This window comes from Mya arenaria, chromosome 6, assembly GCF_026914265.1.
Source record: "Mya arenaria isolate MELC-2E11 chromosome 6, ASM2691426v1".
NCBI lineage: Eukaryota > Metazoa > Mollusca > Bivalvia > Myida > Myidae > Mya > Mya arenaria.
Genome location: NC_069127.1, coordinates 20,930,558 through 20,951,164, shown reverse-complemented (window position 1 = coordinate 20,951,164; position 20,607 = coordinate 20,930,558). Strand labels below are relative to the sequence as shown.

At 35.1% G+C, this 20,607-nt stretch overlaps 2 protein-coding genes across 3 annotated transcripts in view; one reads left to right on the top strand and one right to left on the bottom strand.

Moving 5' to 3' along the window:
* The first annotated feature begins 1,144 nt into the window (after window positions 1-1,144).
* LOC128237629 (uncharacterized) lies at window positions 1,145-9,823 on the top strand. The gene is made up of 7 exons (XM_052953219.1): window positions 1,145-1,229; window positions 1,857-2,002; window positions 2,945-3,052; window positions 3,639-3,794; window positions 4,534-4,698; window positions 5,227-5,463; window positions 9,695-9,823. The coding sequence occupies exons 1-7, from the start codon at window positions 1,145-1,147 to the stop codon at window positions 9,821-9,823; spliced, it is 1,026 nt and encodes a 341-aa protein (XP_052809179.1).
* A 4,742-nt stretch (window positions 9,824-14,565) lies between these two features.
* Window positions 14,566-20,607, bottom strand: part of LOC128236972 (uncharacterized) — a 70,480-nt gene continuing 64,438 nt past the window's right edge. For both annotated transcript variants that reach the window (XM_052952131.1, XM_052952132.1), the window contains exons 32-34: window positions 19,854-19,920; window positions 19,423-19,584; window positions 14,566-19,064 (exon numbers count right to left, since the gene is read on the bottom strand). In XM_052952131.1, coding sequence (XP_052808091.1) covers window positions 18,912-19,064; window positions 19,423-19,584; window positions 19,854-19,920 — 382 coding nt within the window. In that variant the 3' untranslated portion in view covers window positions 14,566-18,911. The remainder of the gene's footprint in view (window positions 19,065-19,422; window positions 19,585-19,853; window positions 19,921-20,607) is intronic.

Here is a 20,607-nt window from a genome sequence, read left to right as displayed (position 1 = left end):
GCAATGGCTAACTTCAAATACAAGCCTAATCCTGTTGACCCCCAAAATCCAGTTGTGAGTATGAGGTTTCACAAGACTTGTTTCTATTTCATTAGTGTTATTTTTTTCCAATATTTAATACATTTAAATATAACGAGAATATCAAACAGATTCAGGTCATTGTGGCTGTACAAAATCTTTTCTGATGGAAAATGTTATTTGATTTTGTCAAATAAATGTCAAGTTTAATTAATATGATGGGGAAATTGTAACAAACAGCTATCAAGAGTCTGTGACAGTCTTTTAAGCCATATTATAATTGAATTTGTTAGGTTCTCTAAGTTAGGTTTTTTTAGCTTCATCATTCTGTTTTTTTTATGGAAATAAATGTCTAGGTATTGTCATCATAAGCCTGTGTTTTGTGAGCAACTAGTCATGTCAATTTTTTTTAACCTTGGCTGTAGGCATTTGTATAACTTATTGGCCCATAGTTAAGGCTTTGAAAATGGCGGAGCCCCACAAACATTTGTTGTGGCATGCATTTGTTGTTTTTGTTGAAAGAATTTCATTTTTGATGGCTCTGTTACTCGCTTGCTATTTACAGCAGCCTAGGAAGGGGCTTCGTCTGGAGAGTAATGGCGGCTACATTAACAAGATTCGCATGGATTCAGTCAGTGGCAAACCTAAGGAAGCCAAGAAAGTCCCTCTGGTTCGAACACACAGCAAGGTCTTCTTTAAACCAGCTGCAGGTACTACAACTATTAAATTTTAGTCCCTGAGTTGCTTTAATGGACATACAAAATATGTATTTCCTTTCTAAAATTGAACAAGTATTTCTAATTTTTATACTTTTAGAATTGCACATTTTATGGTTTCATGGTTCCAGGGACATAATAATGCCTTCATACTACTTTAGCTGATTGAAAACATGTATTAAATCTAAAGAGCAGTGCAGGGATTTCAAATGTTAGGACTTATACCCTGAGCCTTACTGAACATTTTGCTATAATAATTTGTAATCATTATAATTTAGAGCCATTGCAGTGGTTATCTCTTTGTCACCTGTAAATAAAAATAGAAGCTGACAGTCCTTTTTATTTGTATCTAATTCTCTTGGCCTCTATTAAAGCAGAGTGCAAAAATTCATTGAGAATGGTTAATAGAAATGGTATGTCATACAATCACAGGTCGGAAGAAATCTGTCGCTGAGAAGAAGTTCACAGTTGATGTGCCAGATCATGTTGCTCACGGTAAGAAATGTCTGTTGAATTAACTTCACTGGTGTCAATAACTATTGATACAATGACGCTTTAACCTGATTATGACCACCCTCGATAATTACCTACTTTCTTTAACAAAATGCTTTTTGGCCCTGGTTATCGTGTGACTTGTCAGTCTGTCTGACATTATATTTGTTGGCAGCTGCTTTAAATCAAGATTGCCTTGAACACACAGAAATTAAATATTTATACAATTTAGTGACTGAATAAAGCATCTGCAAGTTTGCGGCTTTGATTTTGGAGCCTGACATTAAACATGAATCAATTTGGTAAGTCAATTGTGTGGAGGGGTCCTCTCTCTTTATGTTTATTTTAGGACACCTATCCATGATCGGCTTCAGCTCCTTTGGTGGGTCATAGTGCACTGACAAAATGTTACCCTGGTTAGTCTCGGCTTCTTAAGTTCTTTAATGTGCGCAAGTGTATAGCACTGTCATAATTGGGACCCTCTTTAAATGTCCCTCCTGGAAGACAATTGTATTTTTAGTGGTGAAACTGGGGATTGAACCTCAGTGAGACCCCTGGGTTGATGTGTCAGTAGGGAATTGTGTCAATCGTATTGGTCAATGACTTAAATTTATACCCCTCTACTCACAGACATGTCCCCTATGGATGTGGATTCGCCGCTGGTGATGATTCGTAACAAGATGACGAAGAAGCCGATTCACGTTCAGGACATTGATGCCATGAATGATCCACTGAAGAGCTCCGTATATGCTCAGGACATCATTGAATATTTACAGGTACCTGACCTGCAGTAGTTTAAGCCTTTCACTTATTGACTCTTAGCAGAGTTTTGTTGCAATTAATGGCCGGCTGAACAGACATATGCTCAGGACATCATTGAGTATTTACCGGTACCTGACCTGCAGTAGTTTAAGCCTTTCACTTATTGACTCTTAGCAGAGTTTTGTTGCAATTAATGGCCGGCTGAACAGACATATGCTCAGGACATCATTGAGTATTTACCGGTACCTGACCTGCAGTAGTTTAAGCCTTTCACTTATTGACTCTTAGCAGAGTTTTGTTGCAATTAATGGCCGGCTGAACAGACATATGCTCAGGACATCATTGAGTATTTACCGGTACCTGACCTGCAGTAGTTTAAGATTGTCACTTATTGACTCTTAGCAGAGTTTTGTTGCAAACAATGGCAAGCTCGGCGGAACAGATGGATACGCTTAGGACTTTTTTGAGTATTTTAAGTATACATCATGGGTAGCTTTGACTGTTTTCAGACTTCTACCATATCCATTAATTGTCACACTCTAACTTGAGGTCTTAGATTCATATAAATGAACAACTTTTATTTATGTCATAATTTGCATGACATGCCATATGCATCAATTATACAAAGGCATATTAGTGTTACTTAAGAAAAGAAATTAGCACCACTCTATATAAATAAAAGCAATATCTAAATGTTCTACTAGCCTGAAAACAGAAATCAGGATTTTGATTTAGGCTAGTGCCAATTTCAACCACTTTATTAATCCCATATTGAGTTATGCCCCTTTACAAACATGCAGATATATAACACATGAGGATTGGCATGTGTTGCAGCTAAGTCTAGGACAAGTAAAAATTGTGCTTCACCATTGTCTACATTTCACTATTAGTCGGGTCCGGACCGATAGATGTTCCAAGTTCTTAGAAGGCCTGAATATTACATGTGTGACTTTCAGGCGGTGGAACGTCGATCTATATTCCCGAGTAACTTCTTGCTGGAGAAGAATAGAGAAGTGACTCCGCATGTAAGGACTGTCCTCATGGACTGGCTCATCCAAGTACAGGTTTGTGAAATACTGTTGCTTTATGTATAGCTTAAGCTGGTGTTAGGTAGGGCTGTATTGAATAGCCAACTTAGATATAACTGTAACTTTATTTAGCTGTAAAAATAACTGGCCAATAGACTGTACTGAATCACAGAGGTATATCTCTAAGGACAAGTATTATATTGAATACCGCCCCTGGGATGGTTTTAAGTACTCCCAGTTCTGCTTTTGTAGAAATATGGTTTTTCATAGCATTGGATTTGCTTATGGCTTCATGCAAAATCTTAAACATTGGCTTAAGAGAGATTTTAACTTGAAACCAACTGAGAAGAACAGATGGCTGTTTGCCCCTTCGGCCATGCTCGTCTTACTGAGTGTTCACAGTGACTGCCATTGTAATGATTGATAAATAGGCTTATTTAAAACAAATAATTCTGTAACGTTTTATTGATCATACTGTTAAAGATTTCAAATATGAAAGCTCTAAAATGAAGTGTCTCACTCTTGTGTGGACTATTGTACCCCATCATACAGTTTAATGTACTTGATTTAGATATAGGTATCATTGAGTTATTAAGTGTTATAATGTTACAATTTCATGCAGAATCACCAGGAGTTGTCTCAGTTCACCTTGCACTTGTGTGCCAACCTGATTGACAAGTTCTTGGCAAAGCAGAGGGTGCTTCTCAACGTTGTCCAGCTAGTCGGAATCACCGCCCTGCTTCTTGCTGCTAAATACTATGAGAGGTTCCCCCCGGATGTAGGTGCTTTTGTTAATTTTATATCTTTGATAATAATTTTCCTCAAATTTTACTGATAGTGTTTACTTGGCATTCTAATAATCTTTTTAAATAGGCATTCCTTCTCTCTTAATGATAAAGGTCTTACTCTGAGGACAGCCATCATTTTTCTGGAGCATCATCTCATTTGGATTAATACAATGAGCCAATTGTTCAGAACTATGTTTATGTAAACAGTGAGGTAAACAGCAACTGTCAGGTTATTAAAATTGGTATGTCGCTAGGTGGGAAGATGGCCTGGTGTCAAACATTGGTTTCCTTCCACAAAATTTGAATTAATGGATAGCAATGAAAATTGGTGTGTAGGTAGATTTTGTTAAGAGCTATCGTATAATTGCTTTTGAGGAGGATGGGGTCATGGTCAAGGTCACTGTTACTAAAAATTGCCTATATTAAAAACTTAGTTTCGTTGCATTGCCGCGTTTCTAGTTTAAATGTGAAATAGTTGGTGATATGCTTATACATTGTACGGTCACAAATGTATCCATTAAAATGCTATAACAGAAAAGATTTGAAAGTTAATGCCGTAATGATGACATTGTCATTTTAATAAAGTTCTGATCATTGGGCCCAATGTGTCTCTGGTTGAGATTAAACCTTCAATCTATTTAAGTAAGAGGCACACAGCTACATCATGTCAACTTCATATCACCAAACTTTAAATGTTTGAGTTGAATATTGTTGCCCTTTGTTCACCAGATTGTGGACCTGTGTCGGCTGACAGATGACACATATGTTCCAGACCAGGTGTTAAAGATGGAGCGCTGTATGTTGCGTAAACTGGACTTTGACCTGAACATGCCTGGCCCCATCGTATTTGTGGAGAGGTTTCTCATGGTCAATGACTGCGAGAATAAACATCTGGTAAGTGGACATTCTTTGTTTGAAATGTTGTTCATTGAATATATAACACCTAAATTTCCAGCAAACAAACTCACCAATCAACTTTCATAAAGAATTATTCTGAATGATCTTGAATTGCACTTAATAGACTTGTGGTCATATTTTGCTTAACAACTATTTATTTCAATAGACTGTAGTGACGTTCTTACTACTTTTCAAAAGTATTTCTAATATTGGTTAATCTTTTATACTTCTTGTCAACATTGTACTACTACTAGAAACTGGTTAAAATTACAAATTTGAAATACAAAACTGTTTTAACTTGGAAATTAATTGCCAGCCTATTTAAAATGGCATATATCTTTTAATTGTACACAAATCATATGTTTTTGTTTTTGTTTTGATCATTTAAGTCAAATGAGTTGAACATTAAAATGCATTAAAAATAAAAGGATTTTTTTTGCATCTATTAAGTGTAAACATATATTGCACCCTTTTAACCCTTATTGCATTTACTCCTAGATTAATACTTATTTCTTTGATTCACAGATTGAGAGCATGTCTGTATTTCTACTTGACCTAACATTGACCGAGCTGAGCTACGTCCATTTCTGCCCTTCCATGCTGGCTGCCAGCGCAATCTATGTTGCCCGAGGGCTTCTGGCCTGCGCAGAACTGTGGAACCCATCCTTTGTTCACTACACCAAGTATACTGAGAAGGATCTCGATGAGTGTGTGCGCATGATCCGCAAATCCCTCAGCAAGCTTGGCAAATCCAAGTTTCAGGTAATCAGTTTATCAGTGGTGTACTTGAGCAAAATGTATTTGTAATCCTCTATTTGAACAATAATTTATGCTCTGTATTTAAGGAATCTGGGGTGGTATTCATGAAACATCTTATGTCATTTCCTAACTTAGATCATTTTCCAAAGTTAAGTATCTTACTGGTCGTTTGATATAATATCTATTAATACTATCTGAAATACTTTATATCTTCATTGATGTCATTAAAGCAACTGTGCACCAGATGACCAATTTGCAAGAAAAAAAGAAAATTGTCGAAAACTGACATAAGCTTGGTATTTATGTGTACAATGCATTGAAACTTACTAACTGAAGTACCAGATAGTTTACAATTTATTTAAGTTTAGCAGTTATTTGGTATTTTTCCATTAAAAAAGTTTACTGGGTATGTCTACCTAGTAGAATTCATTCCTTATGCGTGATTGGCTAGTCGATGTTATCATGTGACATTACCAAGTTAGGTATATAGCTTAAATAAACCACTCGTTTAGGTGACACGTGTTCGAACCCGGTCTCGGACACAATTTATTTTTTCATTTTGGTACTTTTTTTACAATTATGATATCAAAGCGTAACACATTCTATTAAAGAATTGTCCTGAGATTCATTACAGAAAAAAACTTTTTTTGGTGCCAATCTGGTGTACAGTCCCTTTGCTCTACAATCATGCGAAGTTGGGATTCATGGATTTTAATATTGTTTGATAGGGTTTTATGTGTATGGAAAGCAATGTAAAAATATACAGAAACTAATATTACAAAGGAGCTTTTATTGCCTTGAAAGATTGGCAAAATAGCTCATTCTTCGTTAACTTTGATTTCAGTTGAAATCAAGAAGGAAAATACTAACTTTTATAACTTTATCTGTAACGAGTTTTCAGCCAGAGGCACAATAAAACCTGTTTGCACACTGGATACCTTATATGAATCAGCAATTAGCAGTGAAGTAATGGAGGCTATTCGTTGCCAAAAGTCCAGACGTGTACTTCACACAATGTGCTTCTTAATCGTACTAAATATCTCTTACATTTGTCAATGTAGACATGCTATTTGTTGTTTCTATTCGTCAGTTTTTCCGTATTGATTTGTCATTTGTCATTATAGTCGTCAAAATGTATATTTGTCATATCGACCCTGTATAAACTCACTAAAACATAGATCGTATAACTTGCCTTTAACAAGATGATGATGTAATTTAGAAAGCCGAATCATGCATATGTAAAACTGCAATCCTACAGTTGACACTCGCATTCGTAAAATGAACATTTGCAGTCCAACAAGTCCAGGTTTACAAAAGTCAATTGACAAGTTCAGAATTACAAGGATAGACGATTTCGCCTATAGCTTATATGGTAAATGTCACCGGAAGAAACGAAGGTGAATGGGCGGAGCTAATGAATCAGATCTTCTTTCGTTTATTTCCCTCGAATCAAGCAAGGGAGATAACATCTTTGCCTTCCGCCTGTAAATTCCCGGTTGTAAGTCTGAGTACTCTCTCTTTATTTCACAATAAAAACTAAAATTAACTTCATCTTTTATTTTATTTTGACGATCAATGTTCCTAAATGGGTTATAAATCACCATATTATTTAGTCAATTGCAGTTGGGTGTATCTGAGCTGGGCTCACGGACCCAGATTTATACTGCCACTGTCAGTTGTTTTTTTACTTATATACCCAAGCAAGCAAAAATTGTCCATTTATTGTATTTACAAGTGGACCATGGGCGGGTCGTTCAGTGGGGGGGGGGGAGCTGTAGGGCCTGTGTCCCCCCCCCCCCCCAGTTGGCCCGCAAGTAAACTTAAAGGTTATTTTTTGTCAATATTTCTCAGAAAAAAATACTTAATTACGCCATAATGCACCAATTCAGACTAAAAATATTTAAAATATTCTAGGGGGAGTACCCCTAAACCCCACTTCCCACATTTTAAACATATTGATGTCATGCCCACTCGAGGGATCATGTCCAAAAAGTTGTACCCCTAACTAACACCCCTCTAACGCAAGTCCCTGTTCAAAACCTACTCCAGCAAACCCACGAAACTTTTGATGGACATCATAATGATATCCACCTAGTTTTGTCTGATGTTATACATTTACTATCTTAATAAGCATGTATGGTGTAAACGTGTAATTTCAATACATCATTAAAACAAAATATCCATGTGGATGGAAGAACAGCCCTCCAACCCACTTGTGTCCCCCAGTTATGAATTACGGGATCTGCCACTGTGAACCATAACAATCAAGTGGGGGATTTCAAGAACATGAAAAAATAGATATCGTGAGTCTTAAATTAGAAAAACAAATGTGCGATTTTTCCCCTCCAAAAGGGCTAGGTCCGCTTCACCTAATTGTGAAAAAAAGCCCTGACTGTTGAGTGTGGGTAGGGTATAAAAGGTAGCAGCAAGTAATAATTGTTTATTAGCAATAAATTGACTTCATCATTAAAATACTTTATTAATTACCTATAAAATAATATTCGTTACAGTATAATGTACGAGTTATATGAAGTTGTAATCTAAGTGTATTTTATCCATACAGTTCCAGCTACCAGGTAAGAAACCTCTGGGGCATCTTAGTGAATAATTTCAACTTAATGAAATTTTAGATTTTTATCTTCGTAAATTTTAAATTATCTAATATTACTTGCAATCTTAAACATTGCAAAAAGGCAAGAAAGTGTCCTCTAATGGTAGAATTTGAAATAGTGTTTATAGTAATTTAAAGCTGCACTCTCACAGATTGACAGTTTTGACAACCTTTTTTTTGTCCCAGACTCGGCTGATTTTGGCAGCAATGCTTTCTATACAAATAATAAGATTACTCACACTAAAACAGATTTAAATTGTTTGGAAAACTGCCGACATTTTTCATTTTTCTTAAAACGTTTACTGTAGTATCACTTTTAGCCATAAAACATCAATTTGCGAACGTAAAACTGAAAAACTGTATCTGATCTTTTGTCAGCAGTCTTATACCACTGGTATTCAGACATTTACGCAAAAATTGGCTAATTCCAAAACAAAAAATAAAAATAGTTGTCAACACGGTCAATCTGTGAGAGTGCAGCTTTAAAAGAAAAATAAGACAATGGGACTTTTCATTCTTGAAGTATAATTTAATGCTAATGACTTACATTTTGTTGTGTTTGAGTCAAGTATCATTTTGCATACATCTCATTTCATGTCATATGTGCGTATTAATTACTATTATATAGACAAAAACATGTTGATATATCATATATTATTTTATTCGACATGAAATAATTTATAATCCATCCTGTTTCCAAATCGTAGTCCATAATGTCATGATATAGATGATTCGTAATGTCCATAATAAGGTTCGCAATGTCCATGGTCCAAAATATCCATAATTGGTTTAAATAGAGCCGAGTGATAGTGGAAATTTCCGAAAGACGTAAGGAGGAGTTAAGACATGGTTAAGGCGGAGTTAAGACATGGTTAAGGCGGAGCTATCTATAAATAAAATTAAATTCATCTCTACATCTATATGTTACGTCATCTCAGTCACGCTTGACTTTTATGTGACGGGTAATCATGTTCATCTCGTAAACATGTTCAACTGCGAATGAAAAGTCACCACCATACAATGTACTTTGTAGAACTATGAACTGAAATCTGTCTTCTACACACCGCAATGTAAAACTCGGCATGTGACTTTCACAGAATGACGTCTGTTGAATAGATGCAACGAGAATAAAACTCCAATTGGTACAATGAAAAATGAAAATGTGCAGTGTAAAATGTAAACATACAACAGATGAGTTGGCGGTTGTAAAATGTAAATTGGTAAATTATCAATGTTACAAACCTAATATACACACATACACGTCTGGACTTTTGGCAGCGAATAGCCTCCATAGTGAAGCGCCAGTTTTTAAACAGTGCTTTGAGCTTTGTAACACCTTTGAGATTCTTAAAGCTAAGAAATTCTTGAATCTAAGAACTGCTTTATTTATTGCCTGGTACATAAATGTATAGAATTAATATCTTCCCTTGTTCCTTGTTATGGAGATACTTAATACTAAACAAATGCCTTATTCATCTCTTGGTTACATTTTTGTATGCCAAAAATATTCATAATAAATCGTGGGTTTAATGATTTGTTAAAAAATGATAGTTTGCATTGTCATACATTTCTATTCATAATAGTGATTGTTGACTATAGTTGCTATCTAATTGGTCAATTCAGGGAGCAAGGACAAAGTTTGCCCACCACAGTTACCATGGCATCAGTAAGCACCACTCCGTCCTGACGGCGATCAACCTGTGGCCAGAGGAGGAGAATGATGTGTTTGAATGCGAGGGCACACTTGTGTAAATAAACATTGTGTCCCACAAGTTTGTCAGTGAGAAAAACGGCATTCATTGGACATTTGTGGTTCTCTTTTGGGTTTTAAGGACTTCCAACCCATTTTCATTTTCTTGATAAGCTTCTGTGACAAAAGTTACCATTATTGGGTCACTTTTTGGCTTAGCCATTGAAGGAATGGCAACCAAAGACCTTATGAATATTGTGTGAGAAAAATTCTCTTACTTCGGACTATTTTGGGCTAAGGTGTTGAAGGATATGCAACCCATTCCTTTGGAACACAGTGTGAAAAAGATAACCTCCCTTAATACAACCTGCAATGGATTATCAAAAGAAAACATGATATTTTTTACAAGCATCTTGAGTGTAAGAAGTTATTTCCCTTGAGCATCTTGAGGGAGAAGGGTTACCTCCCTTGGTTGTTTTTGACAAAGTGCATCCCTTTGGTTATTTTACACAAAATAGTACTATTATTTATGTTAACTTTGTTAAATAGTACAGACATAGGTGCTGATTTGTCTGCTTAATTCATACCAATGATGGTGCTGATGTTTTCTTGGATATTGAATCATGCTGAATTTGTTTTGCCATTTGTACAAAATGGTGATTTTGTTTTCATTATGATACATGTAGAATTATGGTTTTCTGAGTTTATGTCTCAATTGTTTTTCATTTTGAATCATTTTCTCCTGGAATGATATATGTTATATTCATGTGATACTTATTTATTATTATGAAGTGAAAGGAGAAGTGAAATTTAATCAATTGAAGTTACTTGTGATACTTTTTACATTTTGTGTGGTGTTTTTTTTGAAATTGTGAATATTTGTATTCATTAAAAATGCTTGATATATCTGCAAGCAAAATATACTGCAAAATATATTGTCCATATTCCGCTTAGAGCAATAGAGCCATTATTTCTATGTAGGATGTATTTTAGTACGTAACGACAAGTGGATTTTGATATCATTTGCCTAGCGAATTCAATCCACTTCCGTCGAATACTATATTATTTTTGAGAATTGAATATATTTTGGTATTATATACTAATGCTGGTACATCATTCTTATTTACAGTTGTAATTGTTTAATCCCTGGACAAAGTATTTCAATATTTATTAGTTTCGGAAGTATTTTCGTAGCCTTGTTGTCATTGCCCTTTATATCTCATTGTACTCTTGTATAGTTGTTTTTTTGACAGAGCGTTTTATGTACATAGAAATTGTACAGTCGTGTTTGATGTATTTATTTATTTGAAATTATTTGCCTCACTTGTACGTCTTTCATGTTTGTCTTTGTCAATTTGTCTTCCTACATTTTCATTGGTCTATTATTGATGACTGTGAATTTATAGTTATTATGTACATGTTGTATTTGTATATAGATATATCCATGCAATAAGAATATCTTTTTCGGAAGTAATTGTTGTATTCGTCTGGTCACGTTCATTTATATTTTGTGAGCAAAATTTCAATTCAATTTGTAACAATTCTTTTTTTTTAAATTGGTATGTATCTATGCAAAAAGAATATCTTTTTCCAAAGTAATCCTTGTATTCTTCTGGTCACGTTTATGTCTATTTCAATTAAATTTGTAACACTTGACATGGTATTGAACTGAAAATCTTCATCTTTTGATATGTACATTGACAAGATCACCCTGTTGTATATTTGTATATATGCATGTTAATTGTGTATTCCAGTTATGTTCATTTCCAACATTTGCAATCTAGTGCTTCCTTTTGAAAAAGTGCAATTTTTCCATGTTTGTGTTTCTGTTTGTCTTTACACTTATTTTCATATACATGAACACACATATTGTGTTCATTTGATTCTGGTAATAAATAGTTTCTAATTTTGGTTATGTATTTGCATATTTTATATTTTATTTAAAGGAAAAAATGTCAACAACCTTTATAACTGCTTAAATAATTGAAAGATTTCAAAGCATCTTGGCACAAATGTTCACCTCATAAATCCCAGATGCAGAGCTCCAGCCACCATCCTTTAAGTTCACACTGAAAGGTCAAAGGGTCAGGTAGCAATTTGTTTGTCTGTCTGTGTCATTACTTCTTAACTGATAAAAAAAGATTTAAACATAGTATTGTGCAAATTTTACCACAGCCTGCATGTTCCAGCTTATAATCACCTTCAAGGACAATGTATATGTAACGTAGTTTCAAAGGTAATATGTTAAGTTCACAAAGGTAAGCTGTTGTCATGGGTCACTGTCATCAGTCATTGTCCATATTTTCCTTCAAATGACGAATCCTCCTAAACCACTTGGTCAATTTCAACCCAACGTCACAGAAATGATTCTATTGATTGCCATGGCATCAGAAAGGAAACACTTTAAAAAGATTCTGCCCAGAAACCTTTAAACTAATTTAGAAACAATTTTGCAGAAATATCTTATCAATTTCCTTCAAACCATGTTGGTTAATTAAAAAAAATGGCTGCCAGTGGACAAGACTAGGTTTCACTCTGGATTTTTTTTGAAACTTCAGAAACAGCTGACTCAAATTCAAAACAAATAAACAGAAATGTTCTTCATGTGACCCTTGGCTAAATTCCCTTCAAGTCCGGTTGCTTGGTAAAAAAACCCATGGTTGGTAGATATGTCTTGAGGTCCTTGACCAACTTTCATCAAATCATCTTAATTCCATAGCAATCATCACTTTATCAACATTTGATCTCCATAGCAACAAGTAACTTCCTTGGCAACATTTCTTTTGCAAGTTATAGACCTATATGTTAACAACCATTGGCCTACATAGCAATCATCAATTTTTTAAAGCAACAAGAGTTTTTCTTAGCTCGAATGACTACCTCGACAATTGCTTGCTTCCCTATTTACCATCAGATTCCTTAGCAACCATGGACCTTCCTAACAATTTCTACCCAATGACTTCCATGGCAACTGATATTCTTATAAGCAATAACTTGCATCCATTGTTTTTACAGGTATATTGGGCAAAATGTTGAGCCTGTTGAAAGAGCCATTGACCCAGACATAATGCTCTTAAAATGCAATTGCAATACAGAACAACATGAGTTGAACAATACATGCAAGGATCATTTCAACCTTTGACCTTGACCTTTGAGGTCAACCTTTAACCTTTAAGTGTGACCTTGACCTTTGAGGTGCAGACCTTGGTAATGCATGTCGTCTTTATCTGCCGAACCTTCATGGCAAGATTTTTAAAAATCTTAAAATGCATGGTCAAAATACAGCCCTGACAAGAATCAGCTCAACTTTTTACCTTAAACCTTGACGTTTGAGGAACAGACCTAGGTCGTGTGCGCAACAAACTGCCTCATCATCATGAAGCTACATGGCATGTGTTTTGAAAATCCTATTATGCATGGTCAAAATACAGCAAGTTCAGTTCAGAAAGATTCTGGTACGCAAACTTAAAGTAAATTCTAAGTCGAAAAAGGGGCATAATTTTGTCAAAATGCTTGATAGAGTTACCTCCTCCTGTGTACAGGTTGGGGGTATGATGGTGAACAAGCGTGCAAAGTTTCAAAGCCAAATGTCAATGGACTTTGAAAATATTTGAGGTGGTACGCAAACTTTAACGTAAATTCTATGTAAAAAAGGGGCATAAATCTGTTAAAATGCTTGATAGTTACCTCCTCCTGTGTACAGGTTGGGGGCAGGATTGTGAACAAGTGTGCAAAGTTTCAAAGCCAGATGTCAATGGACTTTGAAAATATTTGAGGTGGTACGCAAACTTTAACGTAAATTCTAAGTCGAAAAAGGGGCATACCGTAAATGACTGGGTATTAGACACCCTTTTTTCCCTCAGATTTCGATGCAAAAAAAATGCCTGCGTATAATACCCAGTAACAATTTTTTAACTTTTTTTCTGAGGTTGATTTCAAGTCTAGATTTTGTTTAGATTTATGTAGAAAGGGATGTTACTCGGGTCACATCAATCGAGTATATATGAGTTAAAACGGCAGTTGAAGATCGGGATACGGTATATCGTAAAACGTTTATAATTTAAACAAAAATATGTTTCGATTAAAGTTATTCAATATTATTTTGAATAATAAATTGAATTGAATAATAATTAAACTTGCATATATAAAAAAGCCGAAAATGCCAGACGATTTGGCATCTTTTCTATGCGTCTTTTAACCAAAAACATAGATTATTAGTTTTTTCTTGGACTTTTCAGATTTTTTCCCTGCGTCTAATACCCCCTATCGTCTTATACCCAGTCATTTACGGTAAATCTGTTAAAATTCTTGATAGAGTTACCACCTCCTGTGTACAGGCTGGGGGCATGATGGTGAACAAGTGTGCAAAGTTTCAAAGCCAGATGTCAATGGACTTTGAAAATATTTGAGGTGGTATGCAAACTTTAACGTAAATTCTAAGTAGAAAAAGGGGCATAGTTTTGTCAAAATGCTTGATAGAGTTACCTCCTCCTGTGTATAGGTTGGGGGCATGATGGTGAACAAGTGGGCAATGTTTCAAATACATATTTCAATGGAAATATTTGAGGTGGTAAAAAAAACTTAACATAAGTGGTTACGCCGACGCTCGGGTGACTAGTATAGCTCACCTTATTCTTTGAATAGTCAAGCTAAAAACTACTTTTACTCAACAAATGATGTAAACGATTTCAAAACCACCAGGGATAAATCCTTGTATGTTAGCTAACAATATCCTAAAATGTACATTACATTTTGCTTTCCTTCCAAAAAGGGGAAAATACAAAACCATGAAGGATGCTTAGGTTTTATGTTTTTATTCATGTTCATCATATCAAAGTACAACGATACCCTCTGAGTATAAAACAATTAAAAAACAGACATGCAACACGTTTCATTAAACATATTAACACAAATAAAAAACAAGAGATAATAATTTAACATATACAGAATTGTTGAGAAATTACTCGTTAAATAATATAACAAAATCAAAACAAGTGAAATGTGGAAAATGCCATAAATCAATAAATGACTATCATCAAATGAATATTCTCCATACTGTACACGAAATATTGCGTGGACACAATGCCCTTTATATCCTTGTGGTAAACAAAGTCAACAAAAAATTTACAAATGTGTATTTTCTTTACAAACAAAAAAGTATGAATTCCGAGTCCTAACATTTACATTATAATAATTCCATGCCATTGCAAAACACATACCAAGAAATGTTCATAGAAACCTGCCTGATACAAAACTAAGGGAACATTTCGTTACTAAGGAGAACAAGCCAATCACTACTAACACTGCTATAAATTGAGCTAACATTTAAAGACACTAACAACATAAATATAATCTGAAACAACTAGACTCTAAGGTGTTGGTGCTTGGCACAATATTATTTGAATAGTTCATTTTTAAAAAGAATTAAGCACATACATGGGTGAAAGTTTAAAATAGGGTGTTTCATTACTAAAATGCCATTTTTTACAATACATGAGAAATATTATATATACTAAGTTCAGTATTAAAACAAGAAACCATCACCCATGTACATACGTCTATACACAGTGTTCTTGGAACATATCATACAGGTACACATAATTATAAGAGAAAGCTATATATACAAGATATTACACTGAAATTTTAATGCACATGGGTATAAAATAGTACAATAATTCTCCCTGAGAACAAAGGGATGAAAGTTGAAAGGTTCTATTTACTGTTTTACTTAATGTTACATAGAACCTCTTAACTCTCATCCAACAAAATTAACTAATATATTTTAAACCTATATACATGCTTCAACAACAGATTCATGTGTATGGTGACCTGATGGCTTGACGCAAGACCCATAACTTCTCCTATTTTTATATGGAGTTATGACGCTCTAGCACTGAGGCCTTCAAATGACGCTCTAACACTGAGGCCTTCAAATGACGCTCTAACATTGAGGCCTTCAACTGTTCTACGTACAAAATATAACATGCATTTACATGCAGTCTTGCTAAAAAGATCTAAGTGGTTACAAATCTTTTCACAAAAAAACACTTCACTGAAAATTGAGCATTCAATGTAAAGTAAGACTTTTTAGCTTAAAAAACAAAATTCACTAAATGATTTAAAAAAGCCATGCCTAAGAATGTACAATTTTGATAACAAGATCACAACAACCAGGTACATTTATAAACATGATTTTACTAACTAGCACTATCTTTAGCAAGCGGATGAATTAAACATGTAAACCAATAAAGAACACAAGCAACAATGTAAGGGTTTTTTAAAAGTGATATATGAGGACATCCTTAAAAAAATAAAAATATGGTCAATCTTATTGACCAAATACAGAATATAAGATAACTTATATGATTTCAAATAGGCATTTCAACTGCTTTATTCCTTTCTTATAACACAACACACTTACTTGCAGTCTATCAAATTCTCATACAAAAGATACAGAGTAAGTTATAAATGTATCACAACACAGATGATAGCGGACTGAAAATCCGTGAAACCGGGGTTTAAGTGGACCGAGTATCCGTAAATTATTTTAGAATAAGGGTTTCAGATCTGAATCTCGGTTAATTTAGACTCCTCTTCAAATTGTTTCCAATGATTTGATTTATATCCATTTTAAGGTGTTTTTTTACTGTTTTTAATATTTACTGGCCAAAAACAACAACAAACTTAACAAATGTACGATAGTCTGAAATTGAAGTCTTAATCCTGATGTGAGGACAAATCCTGCATTTCATCATCCCTATCAATACCTTCTGTTAATGGAGTGCTTATTTTCGTGAAAGGTTGACATCAACACAATTGTCAACTCTAGCATGTTCTGATCGTTGAGCAAAGTTCTAACATACATGTATGCATGTTTGAGTATATCTATGAAATAATAAAAAAAATAGTGATGCCATATTGACTTTTTAAGTGTACCAGTATTCCAAATAATGAAAAGCAGCACAAAAATATGTTCAGCTGTGAAAATCGCAGCGTCATGTAGCAAGGATTTGGGCTCCCAGCCAGATATTCCGTCCGCTTACAGGCAAGCATCTTATATATATTGTTGCTCGGAAAAATAATTGTTAGACAAGTAAAAACTTCTCAAAATATACTCTCACCTTAATGCAAGAACAGTGGTGATTTTACACAGTACTTTTAAACACACTTATATGTTCTTGTATTGGGGTGATGAATGATGAACCATTAGGCATTGATACCATGATGGTTTTAAAATTGAAATGTTTACAATAAATGCGCAAGTCTCTTTGAGATCATTTAGAATGACAATGAAATGAGTGATTCTAATGAAATAAGAGCGCAGCGTTTCACTTACATATCTTGAATACTTTTTGTGTGTTTAACTGTTATGGCCAAAGGTAAAGTTTTTTCAAGCCGACAACACTGCTGCTATCAATGCCAGCAACAATGTCGAATCAAGGCTTTCACAAACCATTACCTTGAATTTCTTCATTTCATTAACAGACCAGCTAACAAATGAAGTATGCAGAACTACACCATAAAATACAATGATTGTTAACTGCATGGTGTAAGAGAATATTCTATAAATACTTCATTGATCACAGACAAGCACAAGACATAAGAAATAAATATGCATCATCAACAGATCTCCTGCATACAATTAAGCACATTCATTTGCGATCGTAACTCAAATTCAGACAAATTTAGTAAATTGATCGCATAGTTTCTAGTCATTTTTTTTTCAGGTAGACACCAGCAATGAGGAATGAAAACCTAGGGAACACCTTTACTTCGCTTTATTTTGTTGTTGTCCAATTTCTATGTTGTTAAACATAAAACAAAACATTTGAAACATATACCCCCGGTATTTGCATTGTTAAACATGAACATGATGAAGGAAGCATTCAAAATATGGCACAGAATTTCAATATTTTTCATACCATTACTAACCCACTACTTCGATTATGTATTTGTTAAGATCTAACATCAAACAACAAACCAGTCAGCAGAAGGGCCATAAAAATGGCACTACACGTTTTACAATAAACATAAAAAAGTCCCTCTGTAAATCTTATATCATCTATAAAAGTTATAGTAATTTTGACATTCTCTTTGCCAAATAGCTTGTTAGTATCTACTGCACAATGTATGTATTGAACAACTACATCAGTATTCCCGACCATAACACCTCATTACAAATCCCCAGACCCTTGACTTAGAAAGCTGAAATGATATCTTCGATCTTTGCAAGCCAACTGAATTTGGCGTTCAACAATATCCACTTTAATTCCATCCTTCATTGGAAAACTTTGATTTCAGAAATCAAATTTAATCCATGTCTTTAACATTTTCTGAACAGCCAACCGCCTAAGAAATATCTGCATGTCAGAAAAACAGTCACATGCCAGAGAAAACATCAAGCTCTCATCTGAACATCAAGCTGAGAATATCCTGTAATACTGGGCTTTGCTGATGTTGGCTGCCCAGATTCATGAGTAGAGATAGTTAAGAGTCACACAGGCGTTGATCAATTTTTTATCTAAACACCTTATTAAGTATATCCCATTGTTCTGAGCTCTGGTTACAATGTTGGCAGCTCAGGTTTGCTGGTAGAGGATAAGACAGTCTATATATGCAGGCATTGACCAGCTTTCCCCACAACACCTTGAATAGCGTATCCCCGTAGCTTTGTGTTCTGGGTAGATTGTTGGCCACCCCAAAACGCCTGTAGAGGAGTTAATGGGCACACAAGCACTTTGAAAACAGCTCTCATCCAATCACTTTGTTCAGTATATTCCTGTAGGTCTGAGCCCTGGTTACATTATTTGTGGGTAGGGGATCAAACAGTATAGAGACAAATAGGCGTTAAACCATGTTCGTTGGTAGAAGTAATCAAACAGTTTGGAGATACACATGCATTTTGAAAACACCTCTCACTTGAACACTTTGTTGAGAAAATCTCCTTAGCCCTTCAGCTCTGCTTGAATTGTTGGTGGCCTGCAAGAATCGGACAGTCTAGGGACACACAGTTACATTGAGATCATCCCTCACTTGAACACTTTGTTGAGAATATCCCTGTTCTGGGCTCTGCTTACATCGTTGGCAACCCGGGAACATTGGTAGAGAATCGGACAGTCTAGGGACACATAGGCATTTTGAAAACATCTCTCACGTAAACACTTTGTTGAGAATATCCCTGTAACTCTGGGCTCTGCTTATATCGTTGGCAGCCCGGGAACGTCGGTGGAGAATCGGACAGTCTAAGGACACACAAGCGTTGATAGTTCCCACCTCCTGGCTGCCAATACATGTGCCACATACCTGAAGTGTAAGATTCAGCATGTACATTTGATGCACACAAAGTTTTCAATTGATGAACAGTACGTTATCAAACAGGTCAAACACATGTAGATGGCAAACAAATTTAACTGAACGTTGGTATCAGCGATATCACATTTAAAAGTGATTACAATTACAATTTACAGTTATACCAGAATCATAAAGCAAATTATAATTCCATGTATTGTTTAATTTAAATCTTGGACTTAAGAAATACCTTCTATTCTTTAAATTAGATTGCACAAAGTTTCGTACATTTGTCTCCTTTTCAAGTTCAATATGCCAAAGTGTGCAAGGAAAAGAGATCCACAGACTGACCAATCAAAAGCCTGCAGTTTACCTGGAGGACATGTGTGTAGACCCTCTCCCATCGTGTGATGCGCTCATTCAGCGTGACACACACCAGCTGGGGGTCAGACATACAGTTCCGACATATTGGCGTCTTCGTCTGGGTCTCACACACTGGACAGCTGCTTGTGGCAAAGTACTGAGATATTGTGCCCTGAAATACAAAACAAAAGCTTTGTAATAAAACTTACTAAATAATTTTTTCAAACCAAAAATTAAGCTGTGCGATAGTTGCATTATTAAAACTTTTGCTCATTTCAAAATGAGTTCAATTAAATGAAATACTGCTAGGGTTGTGCTTTTGCAAACAAAAAAATGCCCAGCATGAAAAATTATTTACTTTCTGTAAAGAGTTTGAATTATTGAAGACAGAGCATCGGTCAAGCCTCTTTAAAAGAGCTTTTTTGTATAGAATGGCCTTACCTTTTTTTGCTCTGTACCAATAGTGTGAGTAGAAACTTTCCCTGCAGAATGAGGCATTTCCTGGTACCTGTAACACGAAATTGGTTTAGTTTTAAAATAATAATTTATATTAGCTTGATTACGAGAAAAAGGTGATAGTCTATAGGCAGTGCTCCAGCTAGCCCGTTTTTCAATGGCGCAGCGCCCGTGCCCCTTTTCTTACCGCCCTGCCCTTTTTATGAGTAGTGCCCTTTTCACAAATACTCTATTAGGGCCAATTATTCCGTTAGTGCCCTTTTTACTATTGATATCATTATGAAAGAGCAGCAGCCCTTAATCCGCTGTCATAATTTAGACAAATTACGTAATACTTATGATAATAGTGATCCCGCTAGGTGTCACCATGCCGCCATTGTCTGCTTAAAATATGCTGTACTGCCCTTTCATCTTCCCATGTGCCTTGTCCAAGTCATATGACAGCTAAGTGTGTATTTGTGTAGTGAGCAGACGACCTGTGTATTCATAATTGGTCATCTTCTAATCCAATAATTAGGAAGAGCCAAATACGGGAACAACGGCAGGAGGCGGGGCTATTTAATGTCAGCCAATCAGAATATACATTGAGAACTCGTTCATTCAATCATGAAAGTTCATAAAATGCGATAGAAAATGTGAAGGGATGGTGAAAAGAGTTGTCAAGCACAAATCTTTAAAAATAATTATATTGTACTGATGATACTCGCCATTTTAATTAAAAATTGTTGATTTGAAGCAG